A 26,651-nucleotide genomic window follows, 5' to 3' on the forward strand; every position below is an offset into this window, starting at 1 on the left:
TACTACTACTACTTATTATTATTATTATTATTATTATTATTATTATTATTATTATTATTATTATTATTATTATATAATTATATTATATAATTATATTATTATTATTATTATTATTATTATTATTATTATTATTATTATTATTATTATTATTATTATTATTATTATTATTATTATTAATTTCAGCACGCAAAGTGTCACACATGTAAATATTTTCGTGAAAGCAGAGAAATGAACTTGTTTTTCCGATTGCCTTTGTAAATAGCTGTGCGATTCTTCCTGTTATTTGAGGAGTGTCTGGAAATTTTGACTACCATAGCTTTGCTCAAATAAATAACACACTGCCGCAGAAAAGTAATATTGTTCTTCTCCTATTTTTATTGCCTCTTATAAAAAAGGAAAGAGCTTAAAACTATTCAGTAAAGAAAAGTCTGAACCTCTGTAGGGAGGGACCTCTGATTACAGATTTCGTTTGGTGGTAACTTGTTTACTTGCAGAGTTGCAGGGCTGTTGAACAATAAACCACACGTGTTCAGTTGCAGTCCAGTCTAAATCTGTAAGAACGTTTGCCTCCAATCAATAAGATAAAAGAGAATTTCCGGCCATACAAAATATGAAGAAGCGAAGTCATCACTTTATTTACCATGATGTGTGTGGGGGGGGGGGGCGCGGTAGCTCAGTGGTAGAGCGTTCACCTCCGGTGCTTGGGGTCCCTAGTTCGATCACAGCTCGCGCCGTGTGGACTTTGTGGTGGACAAACACCGTGCTCGTGGGTTTTCTCGGGATTTTCCCGTTTCCTCACACTTTCTTCATTCCACCATTTCACTCATCTCTCATCATCACCGTCTCCTTTAGCCTAACCGGCAAAACCGTGGGACATAAAACTTAAAGATTCATTTCGTTTTTACCATGATATGAGAGGATTTAGCGAACATCATGATAATTGTCACTTCTGGTAAAATTAAGTTATTAGGTGGACTGGATTGGTATTAAACCACAAGGGAAACTTGTTTGGTATGTGTCATTGTATCGAATTGCATAGGAATGATGAACTTTCTTTTCATACTTACTCGAAAGTCAGAAAATGTGGTATACAATTATGTTTCCACGAGCTGCCCATATTATACAAATAACAACATTGTTATCAGGAATAGGCTTTTTATAATATTGGTAATAATAATAATAATAATAATAATAATAATAATAATAATAATAATAATAATAATAATAATAATAATAATAATAATAATAATAATAATATGTAGAAATTAGATGACGATTATTCTTCTCGCAAGAAATTTTAAATATGAGGAATTTAAAAATACCATAGGAAAATTATAAAGCTAAAGGCAATATAGGAATATTACGAAAGAGTATTATGGAGAAGTTAAGTATGATTTCTTTTGTCACTAGAATTCTTTATAATGATTGATACTAACAGAAAAACAGACTAATAAACCAATATGTTAATACTGAAAAATTAGTAATTTCTCCACATAGCCTATGATAAGATATTCAGAAAAGTGATCAATTTTGAATTATCCCTTTTATTAATCATTCATAATGGGAGCCATTTCAACACAACTATACACAGTCACATATATAAAGACAAGGAGATTTAATGTTGATAATTATGGTTGGAGGGGTTATTCGAGATATATATATGATAAAATATTGGAAAATATGGTAAATTTTATGTATTAATAAATTAATTACGAGTATTCATAACTTGAGAGCTGCTTCAACACGACTATAGCATAAAGGTGTATACCAGGAGATAAATTGATGCCAACATCAATTTGATTAAAGAGGGGTTACATGAGACACATCATGTATAGGCCTATATCCATCTTAGAATATCCCGGCAACCCTGTTTTTTTTCTGTTCTGGAGTTAGCAGTTATCTGAATCACCGCGGTGCTCCGCCCGTATTTAGGCTTGTCAACGGATCGAGTGGCTCGGCTCACAGCTCATCTACTATCGAGCCGAACCGAGAAATGAACCGAGTCAACACCTCACCTAACCGAGACGGCAAAAACCGATGGCTCACCAGGGCCGAACCGAACCGATTCGGTGGCTCATCCCGAACGAGTCGGCTCAGGCCATCGGCTCAATTGAGCCGAGCCGATGGCTCATTCCAACCGAGCCGGCTCGAGCTGTTTGCTCAGTTGAACCGAGCCGAGCCCGTTGACATCACTACCCGGGTCGGGCTTCTGCTTAAGTTCAGAAATACGACCGTGCAGGTCTCATCCTTGATGGTAAAAACTACAGTATATACATATATTGGTGCTCACGACATTTGAGGCTGTCCTTTTATTTTAAAAAAATCTATTGTGCTCTCGTTATCGAGACGAGATGAGATGCAAGCAGTGTCCCCTCTCGTGAGCAACACTAAAAGTATTCCACAGTACGGCTTACATTTCTCATGGCTTTCGCTTTACAGTTTAATCAGGCCATGATTTCAAATCGAGCTAAAACGAGCTAAACGAGCGAGCCATGTACCAAACTTGACTCGACTCGAAACTCGATCTCAAAAACAGTAACTCAGCTCGAAACTCGACTCGAGAAAACAACCTTTCACACGGCTCGAAACTCGACTCGAATTCGAGTCGAGTCGCGTTTCAGCTCGACTCGTGCCCACCTCTAGTAAAAATGATCGAAAATGATCGATGTTATTTAAGAAAAAAAAAATCAGAAACAAAAAATACAGTGCTTGGCTTCATATATCCATTGCTTTCTGTTATAATAATTGCTGAAGCTTATGTTTATTATATGGAGCGCTTACAGCACAGGGCAATCAACCCATAAAGTTGTGAGAAAAATAGGCATAAAATTTGTACTGTAAGCTTAATTACACGGAACTTTTAAGTTTGGATTGTACGCATAATTGTATGGAAAATTTTACACTTTTTTCCCCTTTACGTTGGTCTACTTACTTTGATTTGAAACTTTGAAATTTCATCCTTTTTTCCACTGAAAAGTATTGATAATTCAACAAGGAAATAATTATATTATGATAATTTAATTGAAATTCATCGTAATTTGGCACATGGCAAACAGCAGTGTGGTAATTGAAGGGGAAGGAGGGAAATTCCCACTCACCTCTGAACACTTTCCAGGAACCTCGTTCCCTTTCGCTTTCTAGATGGGGGAGGAAACTTGGTAATGGTATCAAACCTTCATGTGTAACTACAAAAATTAAATTTATAAACAAATAAGAAATCATCAGTTTATCAGGCTTTAATTTATAATTTATTCACAAGATTCCCTATCAAAGGTGTGGTAGATGAAGTTTCTGTTCTCCATGGGTCGACATTGCCAACTGACATGGTCGATATGGAAAAGATGTTGTATGGTGATGGAGAGATGATACTTCTTGCTGAGTATTTCAAACCTGACCAAGAAAAATCGTTATCAGACTTAAGTCTAACAAGTAGATTGTCGATGAGAAGTTGCAGAAATCGGGTAGAAGTAGAGATGCAAAAAAGCCGGCTTTTTTGAATCGATGGTTTTTTTCACATAAAAAGCCGGCTTTTTTGGAAAAAAAACGAGAATTTTGGAAATTTTGGCTTTTTTCAACTTCATGATTTTTCTATCTAAATAGCTTTCTTATAGTATATCCTATAGTTAGATAAGAATTCCATGACCTGAATGTGATATTTCGCTCTGAAATTCACCATCAAGATGGATGGAGCACATGTTTTACGAATTAAAGCTAACATGAAAAATGTAGTATTTGAGGGTAATTTTAGAGGCTATTTAACTTTATTTTAACTTTTGAGTTATCGACATCTTTTTTCTTCTCTAGTTTGTCATCCGTGTTTCATTTCTAAGAGCTTTTAGTACTCTAGCTTCTAGCGCAAAAGTTAAACTTGCCAGTTTTTCTATTTATCCGTCAAAGAGTACGTTTTTCAATATATCCGTCAAACCGTACTTCCACATTTCTGTTATACTGCAGCTGTGAAGTCATTTAGCAATAATTTTCCGGACACAACCTTGAATACCAATTTATACAAATAATCAGTAGCGGATTTAGAAAAGTTCTTTAGGAGGGGTTTTTCTGATTGTTTCGTTTCCTAAAAAGTCCTAATTTTATTTGGGAAGTGCTTGAAGTTTATGAGTACAGGCATAACTAATATTTCGTTTCGTTTATATGTTTAGCAATAATCTTCCGGATACAACTTTAAAAATCATTTTATACTGAGAATCAGTGGCGGATTTAGAAAAGTATTTTGGGAAGGGTTTCTTACTAATGTTTAGTTTTTTTAAACATTCGTAATTTTTATTTGACGGGAGCTTAAAGTTTATGAGTAAAGGCATAAATAATAGATATTTCGTTTGTTGCAGACATTCCGTAACTTTGGGGAACGGGCTTCAATCCGAAAGACCGCCCACCTAACCTTCGCAAAACCGTCACTGCTGGTAATTAGTAATAATAACGATTTAAAAACAATAAAAAAGGAAGTCGCCCAACTCACAGTACACGCACTATTTCTACATTCACAGATGGAATGAAGAAAGCTTTGTCAGAATGGTCGAATGCTGGTTGAATCCCGGACTTCCCGATAGAAGCGCAAAAGCTAATCACTCAGTCATGTTTGTTGTGCAGTTGTATTTAGCTTAACTTAAATATATTCCGTAGTCTTTTTTTTTGGGGGGGGGGAGTTCCGTAATGATATGTTGAATCCCTCTTGTTAAAAATTCAGAAAACTTGAGGATTGGGTAAACTGTGATGGTGGTTCTATAAAACTTAACTGTAGAATTTCAAGAATATACAGAACCAAAAACTCTAGATGTGCAGCCTTTAAGTGTATCATATAAATCTAAGTATTTCTCTTATGTTTTATTTTAATTTTATTTTGTTTCAAAAAGAGGGTATGGGATATTTTGAAGTAAAAATACTACATACTATTTTGCTAGTTATTTGTGTATTCTTTAAAAAGAAGTGTTTACTTTTAGGGTTGGCTGGTTTACACCAACTTTTTTTTTTTAATAACTGGTTTAAACCACAAAAATAAAAAGAATGAAAAATGCGAATCATGTGAACTTCTTGGTAACGTTTCCAGATATCAAACCACCTGCAATAGTTTTATTTCCCTTTCACCTTTTAATCAAGGTGTCCCATGTTCAATTCTCCGTCGAACCACAAACCTTTTTTCATGCGTAACCCAAGTAGCGGTTCGGATGTCAGTTTAAGCGAAAGTCTTCTCCTTGATAACCTCGGTATTTCGTAAGGATGTTAAGCCTAAACTTACGAAACGAAACCAAATTGTATATTTCTGCATGCCTGAATGAGTGTTGTTTTATAAAGAATCCAAGATTATTTAAATATATTGATAGAAATTGGCAAAATTTATCGATTGCCTACGTAGCTTCCAACATTAGCTTGGATTGGACTTTCAATAATATCTACATACTAAATTTGTAATTTAATACCTCAGTTTTAGCGTACTGATTATGATACGTTGACCTTTAAATTTTACATGCAAAGCAATAACAGGATTTTCCCGTTATTGTCTTACATTTCAAGTAATGACGGGACTTCCCCAATGGCTAGGGCGGGAGATTCTCAACTTAAGAAATTTACTGACCGCACTTCTTTAAGCTTATGGAAGTTCTTCCGGCATAACGCCGCTGTTGCATAATAACATCAAGGCGAAACAAACTTCTTTCTGTGAATATGTAATATAAATACATAAAGCAAAAAATATAAGTCAAAAAAGCCTGGTTTAAACCAAAAAAGCCTGGTTTAAACATCCCCCAAAAAACGGGTTTTTGGCATTTTCAAAAACAACCACGGTTCTTGCCAACTATGCTTACTTTTGTATATAGGAGGTTAAAAAATTCTTATTATATACATTGGTTAATCCTGTGGAATTCATAATGTAAATATGTTGAAAAAAAAATTGTTTGAAATATTTTTCCGAAATTCATAGTTTATTTTCTATGTTTTATATTATTATCAGCATCAACCACTAATTAAATGATTTTTTGTGTTATAGAGAAGCGATACAAAGTCTGTTTTATCAATTTAAAGCGGTATTTTGAAAAAAGCCCAAAATTTCCCAAGCAAAAAAGCAAAGCAGAAAAAACCGAGTTTTTTTTCCAAAAAAGCCGTTTTTTTTCGAGCCCTTGCATCTCTAGGTAGAAGTATTATCAATTTCCACGACAGAGTGCAAACGGGGATTTCTCCTTATGAATTTACAAATGACATATTAGAAATAGACTAAGTGCTCAAACATTGTCTAACTTGTTGCTCATCAATGTTAATGACCCACCGCTAGACAAGCTCGAAATAGACGAGCTAGTTATTTCTTGGCTGAAGGATGGACATCATTCCGCTGCGGACGATTTGATTTACCACGAAAAAGTTACCAACAGGAAATAAATCCGATTTCAGATTTGTTTTAAGGTGGAAAATTACGAGTTACGGAAAATGTATACTTGTATTACTAATGGCTAATTACTTATGTTATTCAACTTTGTACCTAATTTTTAGTAAGTCTCTTCTTTGCTTTAGGTAAACTACTTTGAATAAATATTCATAATAATTGCAATTATGCATATTTGTAACTTATATTTAACGTGGTGTTTTAGTAATTACACAAATTACAATTATGAGCATGCTTTATGGAAATGCTCTCACATAGGGTACCAGACCACATTTATACACTATGAAAAACTGATTTTTCAAGTTTTTTTGTGAGAAAAATACTGTGAACTGAGAAACCATAACCTTTTCCATATTGTACAGGAATATTTTCCTGCGAATAGAAGTTTCTTGGGGAATGCGTTCAGAAATTAACACTTGCAAGAATACTCTCTTAGTACAAGTATATTTTAGGCACACACTAATTTCCCCCCACTTCGAACTGCTTCAATTTCCTCACTGACAAACACTTTACCATCTTATATCGTAAAGGTCAGATCCACCGTTGTTGTAACAGAGTTGTGCTTGAGCGATTGACTAGAAATTCAAACTCCGATTAGTGATAATTTCGCACTCTTGTTTTATTACAAGTGTAAACTCTTTAGTCAGTTCAGAAGAGGCTGTGGATCGTGTTCGGAGTTGGTGACGATGGATTTTGGTGAGTCAGAGTAGGTCAAAGTGGATGAGAGTAGTTCATGGTGGGTGATGGGTCAGAGTGGTTCACCGTGGGTGGTGGGTCAGAGTGGGTCACCGTGGGTGGTGAGTCAGAGTGGGTCAGAGTGGGTCATGGTGGGTGGTGGGTCATGGTGGGTCACAGTGGGTCATGGTGGGTGGTGGGTCATGGTGGGTCACAGTGGGTCATGGTGGGTGGTGGGTCAGAGTGGGTCACGGTGGGTGGTGGGTCATATGGGTCGTGGGTCAGAGTGGGTCATGGTGGGTGGTGGATCAGTGGGTCGTGGGTCACGGTGGGTGGTGGGTCAGTGGGTCGTGGGTCAAGTTTTCATTGACCCACGCCAACTCTGCTGTGGAGGTCCCATGTCCACCTATCCATGGCAAGTTCATGGTGTAACTGAACTGCCACAACTAGGTAGTATGTTGGATATACCCATACCAACAGCTGATCTTCGTCTTATCTCCATTTGCATTCAACTTACGGTGTGAGGGCCAATGGAACACAGAGCTCCACAAAAAGCGACAGAACTTTCTTGGTTACCTTTATAGATCGTGTAAGATACAATACATTAATCAAAATCCTAATTTTCATATTCACGCTTCTATATTCACAAACTGTTATGTGTCGATTTTTGCCTCGGCCGCTTGAAAAAAATCCTATTTGCGTTTCTGTCTCCGTGCTATGTTTGGTCTAGATTACAGAGTTCTGTAGATCACGTTTGAAGTCCAAACTGCAACTTTGATGACTACTATCTCGGAAAGCAAAGTTCTGCACAGAAAAAAAATCACATACATATTAAGACAGTTACATTCTACTTCCATGCCGAGTTTGGTCAACATCAGATGAGTCCAGAAAATGCTGCATAATATAATTTTATATCATTGTTGATTTCCTTTAAATCAATAAAGAACGAAAATGCAGTATGCTCTTCAAGATGCCGCAAACCGTTACTCTCTGGCATTAATAATTTCCATGCAATTAATATTTGTAATCAGGGAGGTTCAAAACAAAAAGTACAACATAGTGAGAGATAGACTTCAAAGATGCACATTATATATAGTAAAATATAAATTAAATCACATCTAAAATTACCCTCTCATTGTTCACCGCTACCAGTGGTTTTTCATCATTTTTGCGTAATGTCAATGTCTCTGCCTCATACAGCACAATACTCCGCACGAAGTATTGTATGAGTCTTTTTCTCTATTCTTTATTCAAGATCCCAGAAAATAATATTTTCTTCCTTTTCCAGATCAATAAACACAACATACATTTTTATCTTTTTCCATAACCCTTTCACCGATCACCCTTAATAATCCAATTGCATCTCTTGTGTCTTTGCCTCTCCTGAACTTGAACTGTTCCTTCTCTCTTCTTCATTAGTTCTTCCATACAACTTTCTGTTCAGAATTCGAAGTAAAATTTTTGTTGCATGAAATATGAGACTAATAGTTCTATAATCTTCACATCTTTTTGGGTTTGATCTCCTAGCCATCGGAATCATGATCGTCTTCAGGAAGTCTTTCGGCAACTCCTTTGTTTCATGGGGCCGCGGTGGCTCAGTGGTGGGACTTCGTTACAGACGGTTGAACGGAGCGGACGTGTGGAAGTACAGCTCCGAATACCTGTGTTACTAAGTTTGTTTAAGCAAGTGACTTTGTTTTTCTTACATTTAGTGTGTGCACTCTAATTCAGTGATTTTTGTTTTGTGTTTGAGAAGTACTGTAATCAAATTCGATACCAGCAATGCAAGAACATAGGAAAAACTCAGTCAAAAATTGTTTTTGACAAAACCACGCGCAGTAAACGACCTTCGCCAGCCGATTTATATTCCTGGTTATGTATACATTTCGAGAATATATTCCAGGATCTTCAAGCCTTACAATTGCACAATGAGGACTACAGCATGTACATTCAATTCAAAACTAGTGCCTTACATAAACAATTTCTCGACCACGCACCGGAAAAACTGTCTTTTACCCATTTCGATCAGACCACCAGTGATGTTTACATTCTGGATGCACAAGTACATGTTACCCGTGTAAAGATCATGGACCTCCCTTTCGATTATCCCGATGAGAAAGTGTCTCAAGTGTTAAGTGACTAAGGTGACATACTCAAAATTGAGCATGAAGTATGGAATACTATTTTTCCTACACGTATCTATAATGGCAATCGAGTGTTTTCTATGACCTTGAAAAAACACATTCCTACCAGACTCGTTATTGATACTGTGAAATGCTGTGTATCTTACGGAGGTCAACTTCAAACTTGCCATTTTTGTGGTTCCTTGCAACATCTTATCTCTTTCTGCCCAAAGCGCCGGCGTCCAGCTCGTCTAATGAACCCAGACATCGAACCAGCAGTGATGACGGATCTTCGGAAAGTGTCCACGTTACATGAAACAAATTCGGGACCTGCCCGAAATCCCATTTCCCTAGTTCCCAGTGTGGATGATACGCGGGACTCCGTCCCAGAACCTCCCGCTCTTACGGCCACAGAATTTCCACCGCTAATGTTGACATCGCAAACTATGGCTAGTGTACTAAAACCTCGAACCATACTCAAGGAAGTTAACGACGAAAAGAACCAGACTATGCAAAATACCAACAACGACGATCGCATCCACGACCTTCGTGATAGAAGCCTATCTCCTACTCCTAACGTGCTTCCAGAACAGACGACCGTGGCACTAACGGATGAGCATGACGTTAACACGGATATGTCGGCTCGTTCTCTCTCCCCTCCACCTTCTAGTGACGCGAGTAGTGCCGTACATAGTGTTTCTCCAATATTATCCGTAAAACATGTTAAAAAACGAAAAACAAAAGAACGTGAGTTTCAAGGTGACCTTCAGGATGTTAACTGTGAGTCTATGGTGTACGGAAGTTGTGTCTAGATAAGCGCTGGACACAACAAGAAGGAATCCAAGGTGTTTGTGATTATAACGTGCTTCTGTGTCTTGTCGCACTGTGGCAGTGTTTTTATTCTTATTATTATTGGGGTTAGTGTTATGATTGTTCCATGGTCCACAGCCTGTACTCCCGAGCAATATTTCTTGCCTTGTTCACACACATAAACAGGTGAGTTACGATTGTGTTCTGTTTACTATTAATCGACTCCAGTTACGGCGGTTGGACGTTTTGGTGCTATGTCTATACAAGGGTCACTGCTTTGGATAGGCGTTTTAAAACATGTTTTTGTTTATATCTTATGTGTTTATAAGATGATAGCCAGTGTTAACGGACGTTCATATATGACTCTGAACATTAATTCTCTTAGTAGCATGGCCAATAAACAGGTTTTAGCCCAGTTTTTACTCGAGCAAGATTGTGACATATATTGCCTTCAAGAACTGACCTTTAGTGATCTATCATTTGTTTACAATTATACAGCAATAACGAATGTGGCTCCCAACGTGTTAGGTACAGCAATTTTATTAAAACGAGGACTAGTAGCTTCACACATACAACTCTCCTCGTCTTGTAGAGCGATTAGTTGTGTCGTAGACAAGTTGTGTATCCTCTGTGTTTACGGGCCTTCTGGAACAGCTCAACGTGTGGCCCGCGAGCGCTTTTATGCGGAAGAGGTTGTATCACTGTTACCCACCACACGTTACCCACTCCTTCTTCTCGGGGACACAAACTGTATTATGTCCCCCCAGGACACAACTGGTATTTTTAATCCATGTTTAGCTTTCCAAAAGTTCGTCACTCAACTAGGTCTCGCTGATATTTGGTTACATACTCATCATAATCACCAAGCCACATATAAGTCGGCGCGAGTTCAGTCTCGCTTAGATATGTGTTTTATTTCAAAAGAATATCTTTTTAGCGTGTTTGACATTCAAAATTTACCTTTGAGCTTTTCGGATCACTCATCATTAAAGCTCATATTGCGATTTCCTCAGAACATTCCCCGGTTGTATGGTCGTCCTTTTTGGAAATTAAATAGTCAGCTCTTAACTGATGACGTAATACAACAACTCTTTGCTGATAGATGGGAACAGTGGACACGTACCCAGACAGTTTATCCGAATATAAATATGTGGTGGTGTCATTTTGTCAAACCCCAAATTCGTTTGTTTTTTCAAGGAATGGGCAAACAAAAACGTCAGAGATATAGAGAAACTTTTGAATTCTTATATGCCACCTTATGCGATCTCTGGAAACAACCAAGCAGTATTTCAAATATGGCCGCCATCATGCGAGTGAAACATCACTTAAAACAGCTACAGTTGGAACATTCTCTCAGTGTCTGCGTTCACGAAGGGACACCAGGCAGAATGGTTGCGGAACCTATCTCCTTATACCATTACATACATAGGTTACGACGCCAAAATTTACAATGTATCACAGAGGTGACGTCCACGACTGGCACAACCTTTACGACAGCTGATGGACTCTATGCCCATTTTCGGGAATTTTATACCCAACTGTACTCACTTCAGCAATGCGATACCTCGTTGTCAGATCCCTTTGTTGCCAGCATTCCACACAGCCTTTCCGATGAAGAACGACAACAACTTATCACACCTGTCACGGTTCAAGAAATACAGGACGTTCTCCGCACGGTCAAGCGACGCACGGCGCCTGGAAGAGATGGATTGATCTACCAGCTTTATGTGTCATTTTTTCCTTTACTAGGTCCGACCCTATGCAATATATATAACTTTTTGTTGCAAGGTGGTCCAATGTATCAGCACGAAGGAATCATTATTTTAATACCCAAAGGAGGAAACCAAACTGGAGTTGCTGACTATCGACCTATCACTCTGCTCAATACAGACTATAAAATCTTCACTGCTATCATGACTCAACGTATCAAGAAGATTGTCCAACCTTACATCAGTTCAGCTCAAACGGCGCTTCATTCTGAACGGAACATCCATACAGCTCTTGCAACCATTCGAGATATTCTAGCCTATTTCAAATTTAAACGACTCCCAGTAGGTTTATTAGCTTGCGATTTCCACAAAGCGTTCGACACCGTGTCACACGACTATTTATACAGGGTCTTGCAAGGATACAACTTTCCTGCCCAAATTATATCTGTAATACGTCACCTATACGCAGGAGCGACCTCGCAGCTACAAATAAATGGGCATCTTCTTCCACCGTTTGAACTCCTTCGAGGAGTTCGTCAAGGATGTTCGCTTTCAGGTCTTCTGTTTTGTCTTGCCCTTGAGCCTTTACTTCACCGATTGTCGACGCTTAATGCGGGCGACACTCATCCCTTTCGGCAATTAACAGCCATTGCCTTCATGGATGACCTAACTATTTCTTGCTCAACCTCTCAACAACTCATGTGTGCGTCACAGCAAGTGGAGCTGTTCTCGCGCGCAAGCGGCCTTCATCTCAACATGCGGAAAACAACCATCCTTTCTGTAAACAACTTTCATACTTTGTTACCAGAACATTTGTTACAAGCATTTGATCACACAACTAACAAGACTATTTTAGGTGTTCCTTTCACAGCTGACCTGACTCCTTCCTATGATCACGTATGGAGCCCATTACTTCGAACTTTGCGTATTCATCTGGCAGACACTCGTCTGCGCTCTCTCACGCTTGCTCAGAAAATTCAATATTTAAATGTGTATGTCAGCTCAAAGTTATGGTTCACTGCCCGCCTTTTTCCATTGCCAGAAAAATATGCGCGCCAAATTGATTCACTCTATGGATGGTTCATTTGGAAAACTTACATGTTTCGTGTGAAAAGGCAGGTGCTCTATCTTCAACGTAATCAAGGAGGTTTTGATCTTTTTAGTGTCCGACACAAATGCCTAGCATTATATATGGCCACAGCCAAGATGCATATGGACACTGAACTATTGGCACCACAGACAGCACAGTGGCTTCACTGTTGGGTGCCTCATCTCTGGCCTAACAACAATCCCGCATATGTTCGCTTTCCAAATGTGTGTCCTTCGTATATTTTACAGTTAGCACTCGCATGGTCCACAGTGCCTTTTGAGGATATGCCGGAACATTGGACCCCAAAACTCCTCTATACTGTGTTACTTGCGCCGACTATTCAAAGTGTCATACCCCTATGCCAGCAACGAACACCAGAGCGTAATTGGATGATTATTTGGAAAACAATTCATGCACCATACCTCATGGGACGAGCCACGGACGTTTGGTATGGCATTGTGAATAATCTCGTAGTTACCAACGTACGACTTGCTAAAATAGGCCGCAGTACATCCAAACTTTGTGACTTGTGTTCGCACATAGATACTCTGGAGCATCGCTATACTTCTTGTGTTGACACTCAACCTGTGTGGCAGAGGCTATGCGGCTTTCTCGGACTAATTTGACGCTGTCCAGCGTCCGCCTTTACATCTACTATTCTCTTCTTCCCTGACTTTCAGTGGTATCCTCCTATGAAACGACGGGCAGTAGTTTGGTTAATTGGTACTACTATTCTTTTTATAGACCAATACAGACCTTATTGTGATCCTCGCCTATATGTAGAGTATCTCAACAGGGTAAGAGAAAAGACTTTCACTCAATCTCAAGAACAACAACTCTTCGCTCGCTTTTTACAGGTAATATTTGACAATTGATTTTTTTCTTTGTTATTGTACCATTCAATTTCTTTGTAAATTAACATTGTTCAGTGACAATATCACGTCTACCAAGCATCAATGTGATATGCTAAATAGCTTGGTCATGTAACATGTTTTCCGGAAATAATAAAAAAAAAAAAAAGTGGTAGAGCGTTCACCTCTGGTGCTAGGGCTCTCGGGTTCAAACCCTGCTCCCGCCAAGTAAACTTTGTGGTGGACAAACACCGTGTGGTGGGTTTTCTCGGGGTTCTCCCGTTTCCTCCCACTTTCTTCATTCCACCATTTAATTCATTACTCATCATCACCGTCTCCTTTAGCTTAACCGGCATAAACGTGGGACGTAAAACTCAAAAATTTCATTTCATTTTTTCTCCTGTTTCATATATTTCATTGCAGAGTCGGAGCAATTGTTTCTTGCCTTTGTCTCACATATTCTTAACTAATTCGATTGATATATTATCTACCCCCGTTGCCTTCCGATTCCTTATCTCGGATATAGCTTTTTTAAACTCATCCCGAAAAATATTAACCCTTTTATCATTCTTGCCTACTTCATTTTCTACTTCACCATCTAAGCCACATCGTCTAACATATTTTTTCTATTTTCCTAAGACTACATTTCTCTCGCTCACTACTTTCCCTTTCTTTTTTTCTACTGCCATCATAATTCCCACTTGTTTCCTCCGAAGTTCCATAGTTTTCACCTCCTGCAAATTTCCTCTAACTCTTTCTAATTCTTCTATACTTTGTGTTGTAAAGCTCTTCCCTTGCTCTATCGTTACGTTTCCCAACCGGTGTGCCGTGAATGGGTCGCTGGTGTACCGCGAGGAATCGAAACAAAATTATTAATTTTATAGCAATCATATTGCAAAACCTAGGGAAAAAATGTATATTTGTATTTCAATTTACTATGAACCTCTACTGTGAAACTACAATTTTAAGTTTCATACTGGGTTAATGTTCTGAACATTTCTAATGTTGAAAAAAATGGTTATCATTGTTATGACTAGGCTCCGGATTCTTAGGTTCGAACCTATTTTATTCCTGTACAGTGAATGCAAAAAATTCGTGTTTTCTTTACATTTCAAGTTGCTATAAGTAGAACTATATTAGTTTTATAGAACCTAAAATGTCCTAATTAGGGGGTTAGGACCTAAAAAATCCTAAATTAGCTTTTAGAACCTATAACGTCCTAAATTATTCTTTATAGTTATTTTTAACTTGAAAAATACTTTCAAACACGTAGTCAATCGTCAACGACATAATTTCATCTGTAAAGAAGGTTTTCTTGAAAGCTCCTAACAGAGTGGCTACCTTCAAGGATATGCTTCCAAACAAACCAGTGCCACCACAGCCCGTTCTGTCCCGTTGGGGAACGTGGCTCTCAGCAGCACTGTAGCATTGTTCAGGTCATCGATTCGCTCGACGAGATTGAAGCCGCTTCAATCACGTCTGCAAAAAAAGCACTGAAATCACTGTTTGCTGTACAACAACTAAGTTACATTAAAGCTAACTTTTCTCATCTGCCTCAAGCCATCACTGAATTGGAGAAGAAGTCTCTTCCACTAACAGAAGCTCTTCAAATTCTTCAAGAAGTGAAAGAGAAAAAAGTACCTGGGGAAGTTGGAACAAAAATTGCGGACAAGTTGGAGGCGGTTTTGAAACGCAGTCCTGATTTCATACAGATACAACTAGTGGGCCAAATTCTTCGTGGAGACAATGTCCAAGAAAATTTGATATGGAATCCCCAGGAATTAGCCAGTATGAAGTATGCGCCTCTTACATTGTGTGATGTGGAACGCAGTTTTTCTGCATTCAAGAGAATTTTGTCAGACGACAGGAAAAAGTTCACAACAGAAAATCTTGCCAAATATTTTGTTGTTCAGTGCCATTACAGAGAGTGAAGTGACCACTTTTTGAGCTAAAGAAAACATGAAAAGTGCCGGAAAAACAATATTTGAACATTCGTATTTCCTCAGTGTATCGATAGAAAAGTGAAGTGATATTTGTGGTGTTGTATAAAATTTCAAATATAAGAAAACTAACAAAAACTACTACTACTACTACTACTACTATAGTACGACAGGCCATACATATGTTAAACTATATTTCAACTATCAAAAAAAAAGTCCAAGGTAAGAAGAGTTTTATTATTTTTATTATGCAGAAGACTGGTTAGCATAAAGCTTACTAAATTAAGGTTACCATTTAAGTATGAAATAGCTAACAAAGTGTTTAAAGTGTAGTAATATTCCGTTTTCAGTAATATAACGCTAAAAATCCTAAACCGTGTTTTTAAAAACCTATAAAATCCTAAAATGTACTTTTTAAAATCCTAATTTGAATTTTTTGGGACCTAAAAATCCGAAGCCTAGTTATGACCATTATTGCTTCTTTATTATTGCAGACTATTTCGTAACTTGAAAATTTAAAATATCATTCAATCCTTTCGACAAATTACTTACATTTGTGTTTTAAATGTAAAGGAGATTTGTTTGTTCGTTCATTATTTAGTGATCTTCCTTCTTAGTAAAAGGTTGGATACAGTTTTTAGAAAAGAAAGCGTAATTTTAAAAAACCTGAGTCCAATATTTCATTGCAATTGTTTTCTATTTTAAAATTAGAATGAAAAATAAGCATAATGATTTACCACGGGCAAAAAAACAGTGATGGAACTTTCTTCTCTGTAAGAAGGAGATCAATAATCACAGAAAAATGCCACTCTGTTTTATATTTACAAATAATAATATCTATAAGTGTGCCGCGAGAATACAAGTAACACCCGTAGTGTGCCGCAAGTTGAAAAAGGTTGGGAAACGCTGCTCTATCCCTTTGCAATTTGTTGTTTAACTTTCTGTACTTATCGTTACTTGTAATAATTACTTTAGAACTATTTGAGTCGGTGCCGATAACGTCACCCTGAAATGCAACTCTCTTGAAGCCAGGATTGTGTGGTGGGGAACAGCCAATATTGTTCGAGGGTTGATCTAGTATGATGACCTATGCACTAGAGTCAAGCCAAGGACGTATTTTGGAGCAAACGTTAATAGCAGGTCGCATTGTGTCCGGTGTTACAGAAGGAAACAGAACACAATAACTCAAAAGTGTTAAACGTGTTAAAAGAAAAAAAACAGTAGCGGTGTCACATGTATTCCACGTGACGGAGTTTGGTTTGAAAGGCTTGACATTTTCTCAGTTAATTTTCAAACCGGAAGTGGTACTATCTTTGTATCACTTTCGGTTTAGCAGATTTTACAATGGAGACGGAATATAGGCCTATTGTTGGGACGCTTAATTGATTGCAAAAAACACCGTTTTTCGCTATCTATTACTCCGGAATCGCGGTGGCTCAGTGATAGAGAGTTCACTTTTCGTGCGTGGGGTCCAAACCCTGCTCCTGCCAAGTGAACTTCGTGGTGGACAAACATTGGTATTCCTCGGGGTTCTCCCATTTCCTTCCACTTCCTTCATTCCATCATTTAATTAATTTCAAATCATCACCGTCTCCTTTAGCCTGACCAGCATAACCGTGGAACGTAAAACTCAAATATATCATTTCATTTTCGCTATCTATTACCGTTTTTATTCTATAGGGATCAACGTTAAAGCCGAAAGTAGTTGATTTCTGCAACTTCAGGTTTGAATAGGGGTTAAGAGAACAGAAATTCAACGGGCCACGTACTTCCTGATACATGACTCGGAAGACCCAGATGAAGTAAGACCCATGAGCAGCGCTGTACTAAAATTTTCAGAGGGTATACGCTGTTCTCTGATTATCTATTGTGATTGTTGTAAGAGACTTGAAGGCATTTTAATGAACGAATGTAAATCGTATGTGTTAATTAATTAAATTAAAATATAAAGAATACATTACTGGTTTATTGGTCTAAAAGCATTTCATGCTATTTCCTTGATAACACTCTTTACTTAAATCACAGCATTAATACCATAAATGAGTGTAGGTACGGAGTAGGAACCAACTCACTCCGAGAAGGAAGAGAAAAAATCGCACCGGATTTTTTTTTTCATGAGCCATATATTTGAACACCTCTTAAGAATATGAGAAAAAAGTGATATAGTCACATTATCATTGCAGTCATGGCCCGGTTAAATAAATAAATATAAAAGAAACAAAAGTAGAAAGTACTATACACTTTGAAGCAGAAGGTACACTTTAACGACTAAGATTAAGCAGAGGGTATACGGTGTGTACCGCTACAAAAGTAGAAAGTACTATACACTTTGAAGCAGAAGATACACTCTAACGACTAAGATTAAGCAGAGGGTATACGGTGTGTACCGCTACAAAAGCAGAAAGTACTATACACTTTGAAGCAGAAGGTACACTCTAACGACTAAGATTAAGCAGAGGGTATACGACGTGTACTGCTACAAAAGTAGAAAGTACTATACACTTTGAAGCAGAAGATACACTCTAACGACTAAGATTAAGCAGAGGAAATGAAATGAAATCTTTGAGTTTTACGTCCCACGGTTATGCCGGTTAGGCTAAAGGAGACGGTGATGATGAGAGATGAGTGAAATGGTGGAATGAATAAAGTGGGAGGAAACGGGAGAACCCCGAGAAAACCCACGAGCACGGTGTTTGTCCACCACAAAGTTCACTTGGCGGGGGCTGGGATCGAACCCGGGACCCCAAGCACCAGAGGTGAACGCTCTACCACTGAGCCACCGCGCCCCCCGATTAAGCAGAGGGTATACGGCGTGTACCGCTACAAAAGTAGGAAGTACTATACACTTTGAAGCAGAAGATACACTCTAACGACTAAGATTAAGCAGAGGGTATACGGTGTGTACCGCTACAAAAGCAGAAAGTACTATACACTTTGAAGCAGAAGGTACACTCTAACGACTAAGATTAAGCAGAGGGTATACGGCGTGTATCGCTACAAAAGTAGGAAGTACTATACACTTTGAAGCAGAAGGTACACTCTAACGACTAAGATTAAGCAGAGGGTATACGGCGTGTACCGCTACAAAAGTAGAAAGTACTAAACACTTTCAAGCAGAAGATACACTCTAACGACTAAGATTAAGCAGAGGGTATACGGCGTGTACCGCTACAAAAGTAGAAAGTACTATACAATTTGAAGCAGAAGGTACACTCTAACGACTAAGATTAAGCAGAGGGTATACGGCGTGTACCGCTACAAAAGTAGAAAGTACTATACACTTTCAAGCAGAAGATACACTCTAACGACTAAGATTAAGCAGAGGGTATACGGCGTGTACCGCTACAAAAGTAGAAAGTACTATACACTTTGAAGCAGAAGATACACTCTAACGACTAAGATTAAGCAGAGGGTATACGGCGTGTACTGCTACAAAAGTAGAAAGTACTATACACTTTGAAGCAGAAGATACACTCTAACGACTAAGATTAAGCAGAGGGTATACGGCGTGTACCGCTATAAAAGTAGGAAGTACTATACACTTTCAAGCAGAAGGTACACTCTAACGACTAAGATTAAGCAGAGGGTATACGGCGTGTACCGCTACAAAAGTAGAAAATACTATACACTTTGAAGCAGAAGGTACACTCTAACGACTAAGATTAAGCAGAGGGTATACGGCGTGTACCGCTACAAAAGTAGAAAGTACTATACAATTTGAAGCAGAAGGTACACTCTAACGACTAAGATTAAGCAGAGGGTATACGGCGTGTACCGCTATAAAAGTAGGAAGTACTATACACTTTGAAGCAGAAGGTACACTCTAACGACTAAGATTAAGCAGAGGGTATACGGCGTGTACCGCTACAAAAGTAGAAAGTACTATACACTTTGAAGCAGAAGATACACTCTAACGACTAAGATTAAGCAGAGGGTATACGGCGTGTACCGCTACAAAAGTAGAAAGTACTATACACTTTGAAGCAGAAGGTACACTCTAACGACTAAGATTAAGCAGAGGGTATACGGCGTGTACCGCTACAAAAGTAGAAAGTACTATACACTTTGAAGCAGAAGGTACACTCTAACGACTAAGATTAAGCAGAGGGTATACGGCGTGTACCGCTACAAAAGTAGAAAGTACTATACACTTTGAAGCAGAAGATACACTCTAACGACTAAGATTAAGCAGAGGGTATACGGCGTGTACCGCTACAAAAGTAGGAAGTACTATACACTTTGAAGCAGAAGGTACACTCTAACGACTAAGATTAAGCAGAGGGTATACGGCGTGTACCGCTACAAAAGTAGGAAGTACTATACACTTTGAAGCAGAAGATACACTCTAACGACTAAGATTAAGCAGAGGGTATACGGCGTGTACCGCCATGTACCTTCGACTACAGCCCTGCCCATGAGTAGCAACCTAGTGAGATGGACAGACCCATGATCCGATACGACCCAGATTTGAAACGTCGTCATATGCGTGTGAGCCTACTAATGCAATTATGGTAAAAGTAATTCTTTTTTCTCACATTGCTTTTTCACCAAGTATAATCTTCTTTCTCGCATGTGTATATTAAACAATGCACTGAAAGTTAACTGCAGGGTTTATCACGGCACAAACGCATCAGAATCACAGAAAAATAAGTCAAATTTTTCTCTTATGAGGGATCTTCAAAGTTTAATACCGCTGAGACCAAACAGTGTTTTGTTAATTCTTTTTGTATAGTGTATGTTCAAAAATGTCGTGGGTGCACGGTGGCTCATTGGTAGAGCGCTTACCTCTGTGCGTGGGGTTCCTGGTTTAACCCTCGGCCTAGAAAATTTGTGGTGGACAAAATGGCATACTTGAGTTTTCTCGCGGTAACTCACGTTTCCTCTCACATTCTCATTCCATCAATGCTTCCATCATCATTCACTTGGATGAATCATCCGCCTTTCTTGGCCTAATGGGCATAATCGTGGGACGTTAAACTGAAAGACTTCACTTAAAAAATATCAGGTATGGAAAAATGAAGAAACATGAAATTATATTGTGGAAACATGAAATATGTATAAATATGGTAAAAGATCTCTCACTGAGAATGAAACAAATGAATATTCAAGCGCAAGGAGTAAACACTACTAATCACCTGTAAAATTCTGCAGTAATACAGCTGAGATTATCTTTCAGCTGCTTCTGAGTCGCCGGGTCTATTCGAGTCACCGTGTCTGGCTGGGTCACCAGAGATGATTTGGTTACTGAGTCTGTCTGGGTCTCCGGTTCTGTTTGAGTGACGGGGCATGACTGAGTTACGAGGTATGACTGGTTACCTGGTCTGTCTGGGTCACCGGCTCTAACTGGGTTACCGAGTCTGTCCGGTTCTGTCTGGGTCACCGGGTATGACTGGGTTACCAAGTCTATCCGAGTCACCATGTCTGTCTGAATCACAAGGTATGAGTGGGTAACCGGATCTGTCCGGGTCTGCGGGTCTATCTGACTCACGATTATAACTGGGTTACCTAGTCTGTCCAGTTCTGCCTGGGTCACCGGGTATGACTGCGTTACCGAGTCTGCCCGGGTCACAGTGTCTGTCTGGATCACCAAGTGTGAGTGGGTAACCGGATATGTCCGGCTCTTCGGTTCTGTCTGGGTCACCGGTTAAGACTGGGTTATATCAAGTCTTTCCGGGTCTGTCTGAGTCATCGGGTATGACTGTGTTACCAAGTCTGCTCAGGTCTGTCTGGGTCACTGGATATGACTGGGTTACTGAGTCTGTCCGAATCACTGGGTCAGACCGAGTCTGAGAAGCAGGACTCAGGCCCAGATGACCTGGAGAAAAGTCATTACCCAAGGCGTCTGGTGACTCATGATCCATCACTGTAAGAGAGAAGATGCTAGGCCTAGAAAGCTAAATCAATTCCTAATAAACGCTTCTAGTTATCTCTTATCGTATTTTTTTCTCCATGTCGTAGATCAATATTAAAACCGGAAGTTGTTGTGGAATTCGATAATTCCCATTTACGAGTAAGTAGAGAGTTAAGGATGGAGGTGAAATGTATTTTGGGGATACTTTATCGATTGCAAGAAATTGTTGATCATTATTTGTATCCCTTTTGTTGTATAATGAATAACGTTAAAAACCTGAAATGGTTTATTTCAACCATTTTTGGTTTGAATATTATCTCTATCTTCAAACTCAGTTCCTACCTTTCGATCATTTATATTGTTGTCTCGGACAAATACACTGACGGACAGGGTAAATACTATATATATAAAGTAATTTAGATAAACCAAGACCTTAAAGTGCATTAAAAAGAAATCGATACTTTCGTTACGTTACTTCCTAAGTAGGGTGACCATAGAATTTTCAGCTCAAAACGGAACAGGCTCCTGCTTTTTAAAGATCGTGAGAAATGAGAAACAGATCAGTGCGTGAATTAGTCCAGAAACAAACAAGTAACCGCTAAAAACGTCTGCTGCCTTTCGAGCACTACTACGAACTATAGATCATGTTTAATGTAGGGAATTTCAATTCATTTTTTGCTTCATTGTTATTACTATTAATTATTAATACTTTTACAATGAGTAAAGGAAATGGCTTCGTTATTTATACTCTGTGAAGAATAAATAGCGACACCTCAATTCTCAAGGTAACTTACGGAGAAAACCATAGTTGCAGCCGGCTAGAAGAGGAATAGAAGGAAATTATGAGTTGGATACTTCATTTGCATTACCTGTGACACCTATGGTGTACAACGGCGCTTACTAATGGTTTATGTATCAGTGATATTCTCTCCAGATGGCACCTGACAGCGTCTCGTAAGTTATTGGAGTGAGAATTCTGCATAGCATTTGTGATGTGTAGGCCCAGGTAAATGTGATTGTTCTTTGCTTTGTCAGTTTGAACAGTGTCAAGTGGCAATATTGTTGTTGTACAGCGTTGTTTTTGTATGTAATTGTTGCTACATGTGGACTGTAAACAAGTAAGATGAGTAAGAAATGTGACTTGTCGCCACGAAAACAAGACAATTATTGCTTTGCACAACTAAGTTACCGTACATCTCTAAGGAAGATGGATGGAATACTCAAAATCCATCATTCGACGGCAGGAAGAGTAATTCACAAGCAAAAATAGTACAAGAAATCATCCCTTCGTCAACAGTGTAATAGAAAAAAGAAAGCATCACCCAGAGCAGATCGCCAAATAAAATCAATAGCACTGCAGAATTAAGGAATGACTTCCCCAAAAATCGTTTCTATAATTTGAGATAATCTTGGAACTTCAGTTACTCGTACGACTGTATTGTCTTAACTGTATGAAGAGGATATTACGAAGAAGAAACCGCGTGGAAAGTCGAAACTGACAAAAACACAGAAAACTTCAACACGTAGGTTTGTGAGGCGATATGCTACTTGGACTTCTGACAACTGGAAGCATGTGGTTTTCTCCGTTGAAAAAGTTTAGAATAGTGGGAAACGATAGTGGTGTGAAGTTGTGGATACAAATGAGCGAGGAACTTGATACGGATTTTGTTTAAGAGATGCAAATATTCAGTTACTGAGTAATGGTATGGGCTTGCTTCACTGCCAAAGACGCCAGAACAATGGATATATGTGAAGAGTCATTCGATGCACAAAAATATCTTCAAATTCTGGAACGTAAAATTCTTACAACAGCTAAAGATAACTTTCCTGACTAAAATATGGACTACTTCGTTTTCCAGGACGCTAATGCTTCATGTCACCGAGCGAAAATCGTTAATACGTGGTGCAAGAATATGACTATTCAAAGACTCATGTGGCCTCCAAACTCACCTGACATGAATCCAATTGTACATTTTGGGTCAATATGAACAGAAGACTAAATAGACAACTATCTCGGATAGAATGGAACTCATGGAGCAGATAATCCGGGAGTGATTCCATGAAATCAAGGTTGCATAATGCAATAGCCTTGTCACCAAAAGCCCTCGACGACTCCCTGCACTTCCTAAAGCCCATGGTCCACATACGAAATCTAGTTTGATGTATTGTACTTCTCAATGTTCGTACACAATATATCTTAATCTTATTCTTATTTTTTTGTTGTTTTTGTTTTGTGCTATTATTGTTGATCTTTCATACTTTTATGTATAATTCTTCCCACAGCCGTTTTTGCTGAAAACTCACATAGCTACTAATATACGCATATAAATTCATTATACGCATATAGAAAACCTGAAACTGCGGCGCAAGTATTAAGAATGAACTGCTCATTAAGAATATGCATTGTAATATTATCAGAAATTCATGTAAAAACTCATATTGCTTAATGTATGTTGTGAAAACCATATCCGAGCAAGTGTCGCTATTTTTTCTTTACAGAGTGTACTTCTTACACTTGCATAAAACGGGACAAATACTACTTTTTTTTCATCTACTGACAGGACGGTCGGGATATGCCCCTAAAATGGGACTGTCCCCGTGCAAACGGGACGTATGGGCGCCCTATTCCTAAGATTAGAATCGAATATAACTCCTATGTAGCGGCAAAGAATTGTTACCCATTTGCCTACGAAGGTCCCTCTTTCCGATTGAGAAAAGACAATTAATTATTAATATGTACTTACGGTTCTTTCTTAAAGCAGACCCCACTGTCTCCTCTCACAAATGCTGTGAACAACGTCAACGCTGGAAAGAATGAAATCAGAAGACGGGAAATGATACACATTTTTGGTACTAAACTTGCACAGCAAAGCAATCCTACTATCACCGCTGGAGCATATTATGAAAGAAGCTTGTGACAGTTGAAGCATGTGAGATAAAAGGGAAAGAAACAGGAAACGACCATGAGTTGCGAATGATAAAACTCCATCTAAAGACAAGTGTTAATGAGATTAGAGTTTGTCTGAGCAATCTTCTTCTCTCGGGTTATTTTGAGAAGACAATACATCAGAGAGAAAAGGCCAGCTTTTGTAAAATGAAATCTTTGAGTTTTACGTAGGGATGGCCACAAAGTTCCGGTTACCGGTTCTCGGAGATCCGTTTTTCAGAACCGGTTTCGGACCTGGATCCGAAAACCCGGTTCCAGAACCGGATCTTAGGAACCGGTTCCAGACCTGAATCCGAAAGCCCCCAAAGACCCGTAAAGGAGCCAAAAAGTTCACCTTCAAAAAATGCAAAGAGGACCATGTGCTTGTGCCTTTCCCGCCCAGACCCGCTTGTGCCCCCAGAAAAAAAAATTTGGTCCACCAGTGTGTGTTTAGCCAAATGAGTTGCCAGTTTGCCTCTTTAGCCAATGAGTTTGCCAGTTACCCTGTTTATGTAGCCAAATGAGACAAGCGGCCGCCGCCTGGGCGCCTGCCTGTCGCTTCCACTATTTCATCTAGCACACTGTTCACAGCCTGCTGGGGTTTAGAGTAGGGATGGTCACAAAGTTTCGGTTCCAGCGGAACCGGTTCCACGAGGAACCGGTTCTTGGAGATCCGGTTTCCTGAACCGGTTCCGGAACTGGTTTCATACCTGGATCCGAAGAACCGGTTCCGGAACCGGATCCGATCACACCCGAAAACCGGTTCCACTAGGAACCGAATCTGGCCATCCCTAGTTTTACGTCCCATGGTTATGCCGATGAGACTAAAGGAGATAGTGAAGATGAGAAATGAATGAAATGGTGGAATGAAGAAAGTGGGAGAAACCCCGAGAAAACCCACAAGCATGGTGTTTGTCCACCATAAAGTCCACACGGTGCGAGCTGGGATCGAACCAGGGATCCCAAGCACCGGAGGTGAACGCTCTACCACTGAGCCACCGCGCCACCCACACCAGCTTTTGTGTTCGCCTACGAAAGGAAATGAGACGAGATATAATGTTTTCTCGTCTCATATCGTAAATTTTTCATGAAAGTCTCGTCTTGTCTCGATTCTCGAAGATTTTTTTCTCGTCTCTTCCTAGAAAGCTTTCCTCGCCTCGTCTCCTTCTATAAATTTATGTCGTGATACTTTTTTTTTTATTTAGTCTAGAAGTTAATCAAAATCCTTACGGCTCATGGGAGGTCAGCAAAGGGTGTGATATAACAAGTTTTAAATTCTATTCATTTTCGGAGTACATTATGTAATGACTTGAGTATCTTTAAATGTTGATAAATGCTCTTCATTATGTGCGTACAATCATTTTATCAATTTGTAGTTTTTAAGCTATAAATCACGTAACAATAAAACAGTTTTTTTTTACTATCAATCACGCAACAATAAAACAGTTTTTATGCTATTAATCACACAATAATAAAACATTTATATGCTATAAATCTCGTAACAATGAAATAGTTTTTAAGAGTCTGTATCACCCCTCTCTGTAAAATGCGAAATAGAGGTTATCTCCTTTCATCCTTGAAGCCAATTCACACAACCAATCTTCATCAAAATTTGAGGAGAGCAAGTTGAAGGTTGAATGAAGGGTGGTCTTGATACATTTTGCTAATTTATTTTTTATTTCTGCCATTATTATTATTCTAAAATTGTCAATTTTTCGAACATTACAAACGTGAAAATAGAAGTAAATTCATGAATTTTGATCAAGACCACCACAGAAGTAGTCTTCATTTGTAAAGTTCAAGCACAAGAAACATAATTATTTAATTCGTATATTCATAAACACGAAAGGAGCGAAGTACTTTATTCAAAATTATTGAGCCATTCGTTTTCCGTCTGTGATCAGCAAAGTGAAATCCATCTCCCCCTCTGGTATGGTCAAGCTTCCTCACTCTCCTCACCCCGTGAAGAACAGAGGAACCTTGCCTTTTCGTGAAGACCTTGGAAGCACACACGAAGCAGGAGGGGGTGGATAACTGCAGGAGGGTGAGTGGCGCAAAGGCAATAAACGAAAGGACAAAATAAATGTCAATCGTTCGGTACCAGTCCTATGGTGGAGGAAAATGTTGAGATGGAACTAAATCAGGTTTAAAGAAGTTTTGATGTTTCAAACTCGAGCGTGATATAGGGAGGAGCCGGGGCAAGGGAGAATGCCCCCCTCAAATTTCAATATGACTGAGTTATATATATATACAGTGGCGGATCCAGGATATGATCAAGGGAGGGGCTA

General features: G+C 38.9%; 1 protein-coding gene across 1 annotated transcript in view; it reads right to left on the reverse strand.

Moving 5' to 3' along the window:
* Positions 1-24,333, reverse strand: part of LOC145678778 (uncharacterized) — a 152,514-nt gene extending 128,181 nt beyond the window's left edge. Inside the window, exon 1 of the mRNA XM_081749279.1 lies at positions 24,182-24,333. Within this exon, the coding sequence (XP_081605405.1) occupies positions 24,182-24,282 (101 nt within the window). The 5' untranslated portion in view covers positions 24,283-24,333. The remainder of the gene's footprint in view (positions 1-24,181) is intronic.
* Between the last annotated feature and the right edge of the window lie 2,318 nt (positions 24,334-26,651).

This window comes from Thermobia domestica, chromosome 2 (genome assembly GCF_964235325.1).
Source record: "Thermobia domestica chromosome 2, izTheDome1.hap1.1, whole genome shotgun sequence".
NCBI classification, from domain to species: domain Eukaryota; kingdom Metazoa; phylum Arthropoda; class Insecta; order Zygentoma; family Lepismatidae; genus Thermobia; species Thermobia domestica.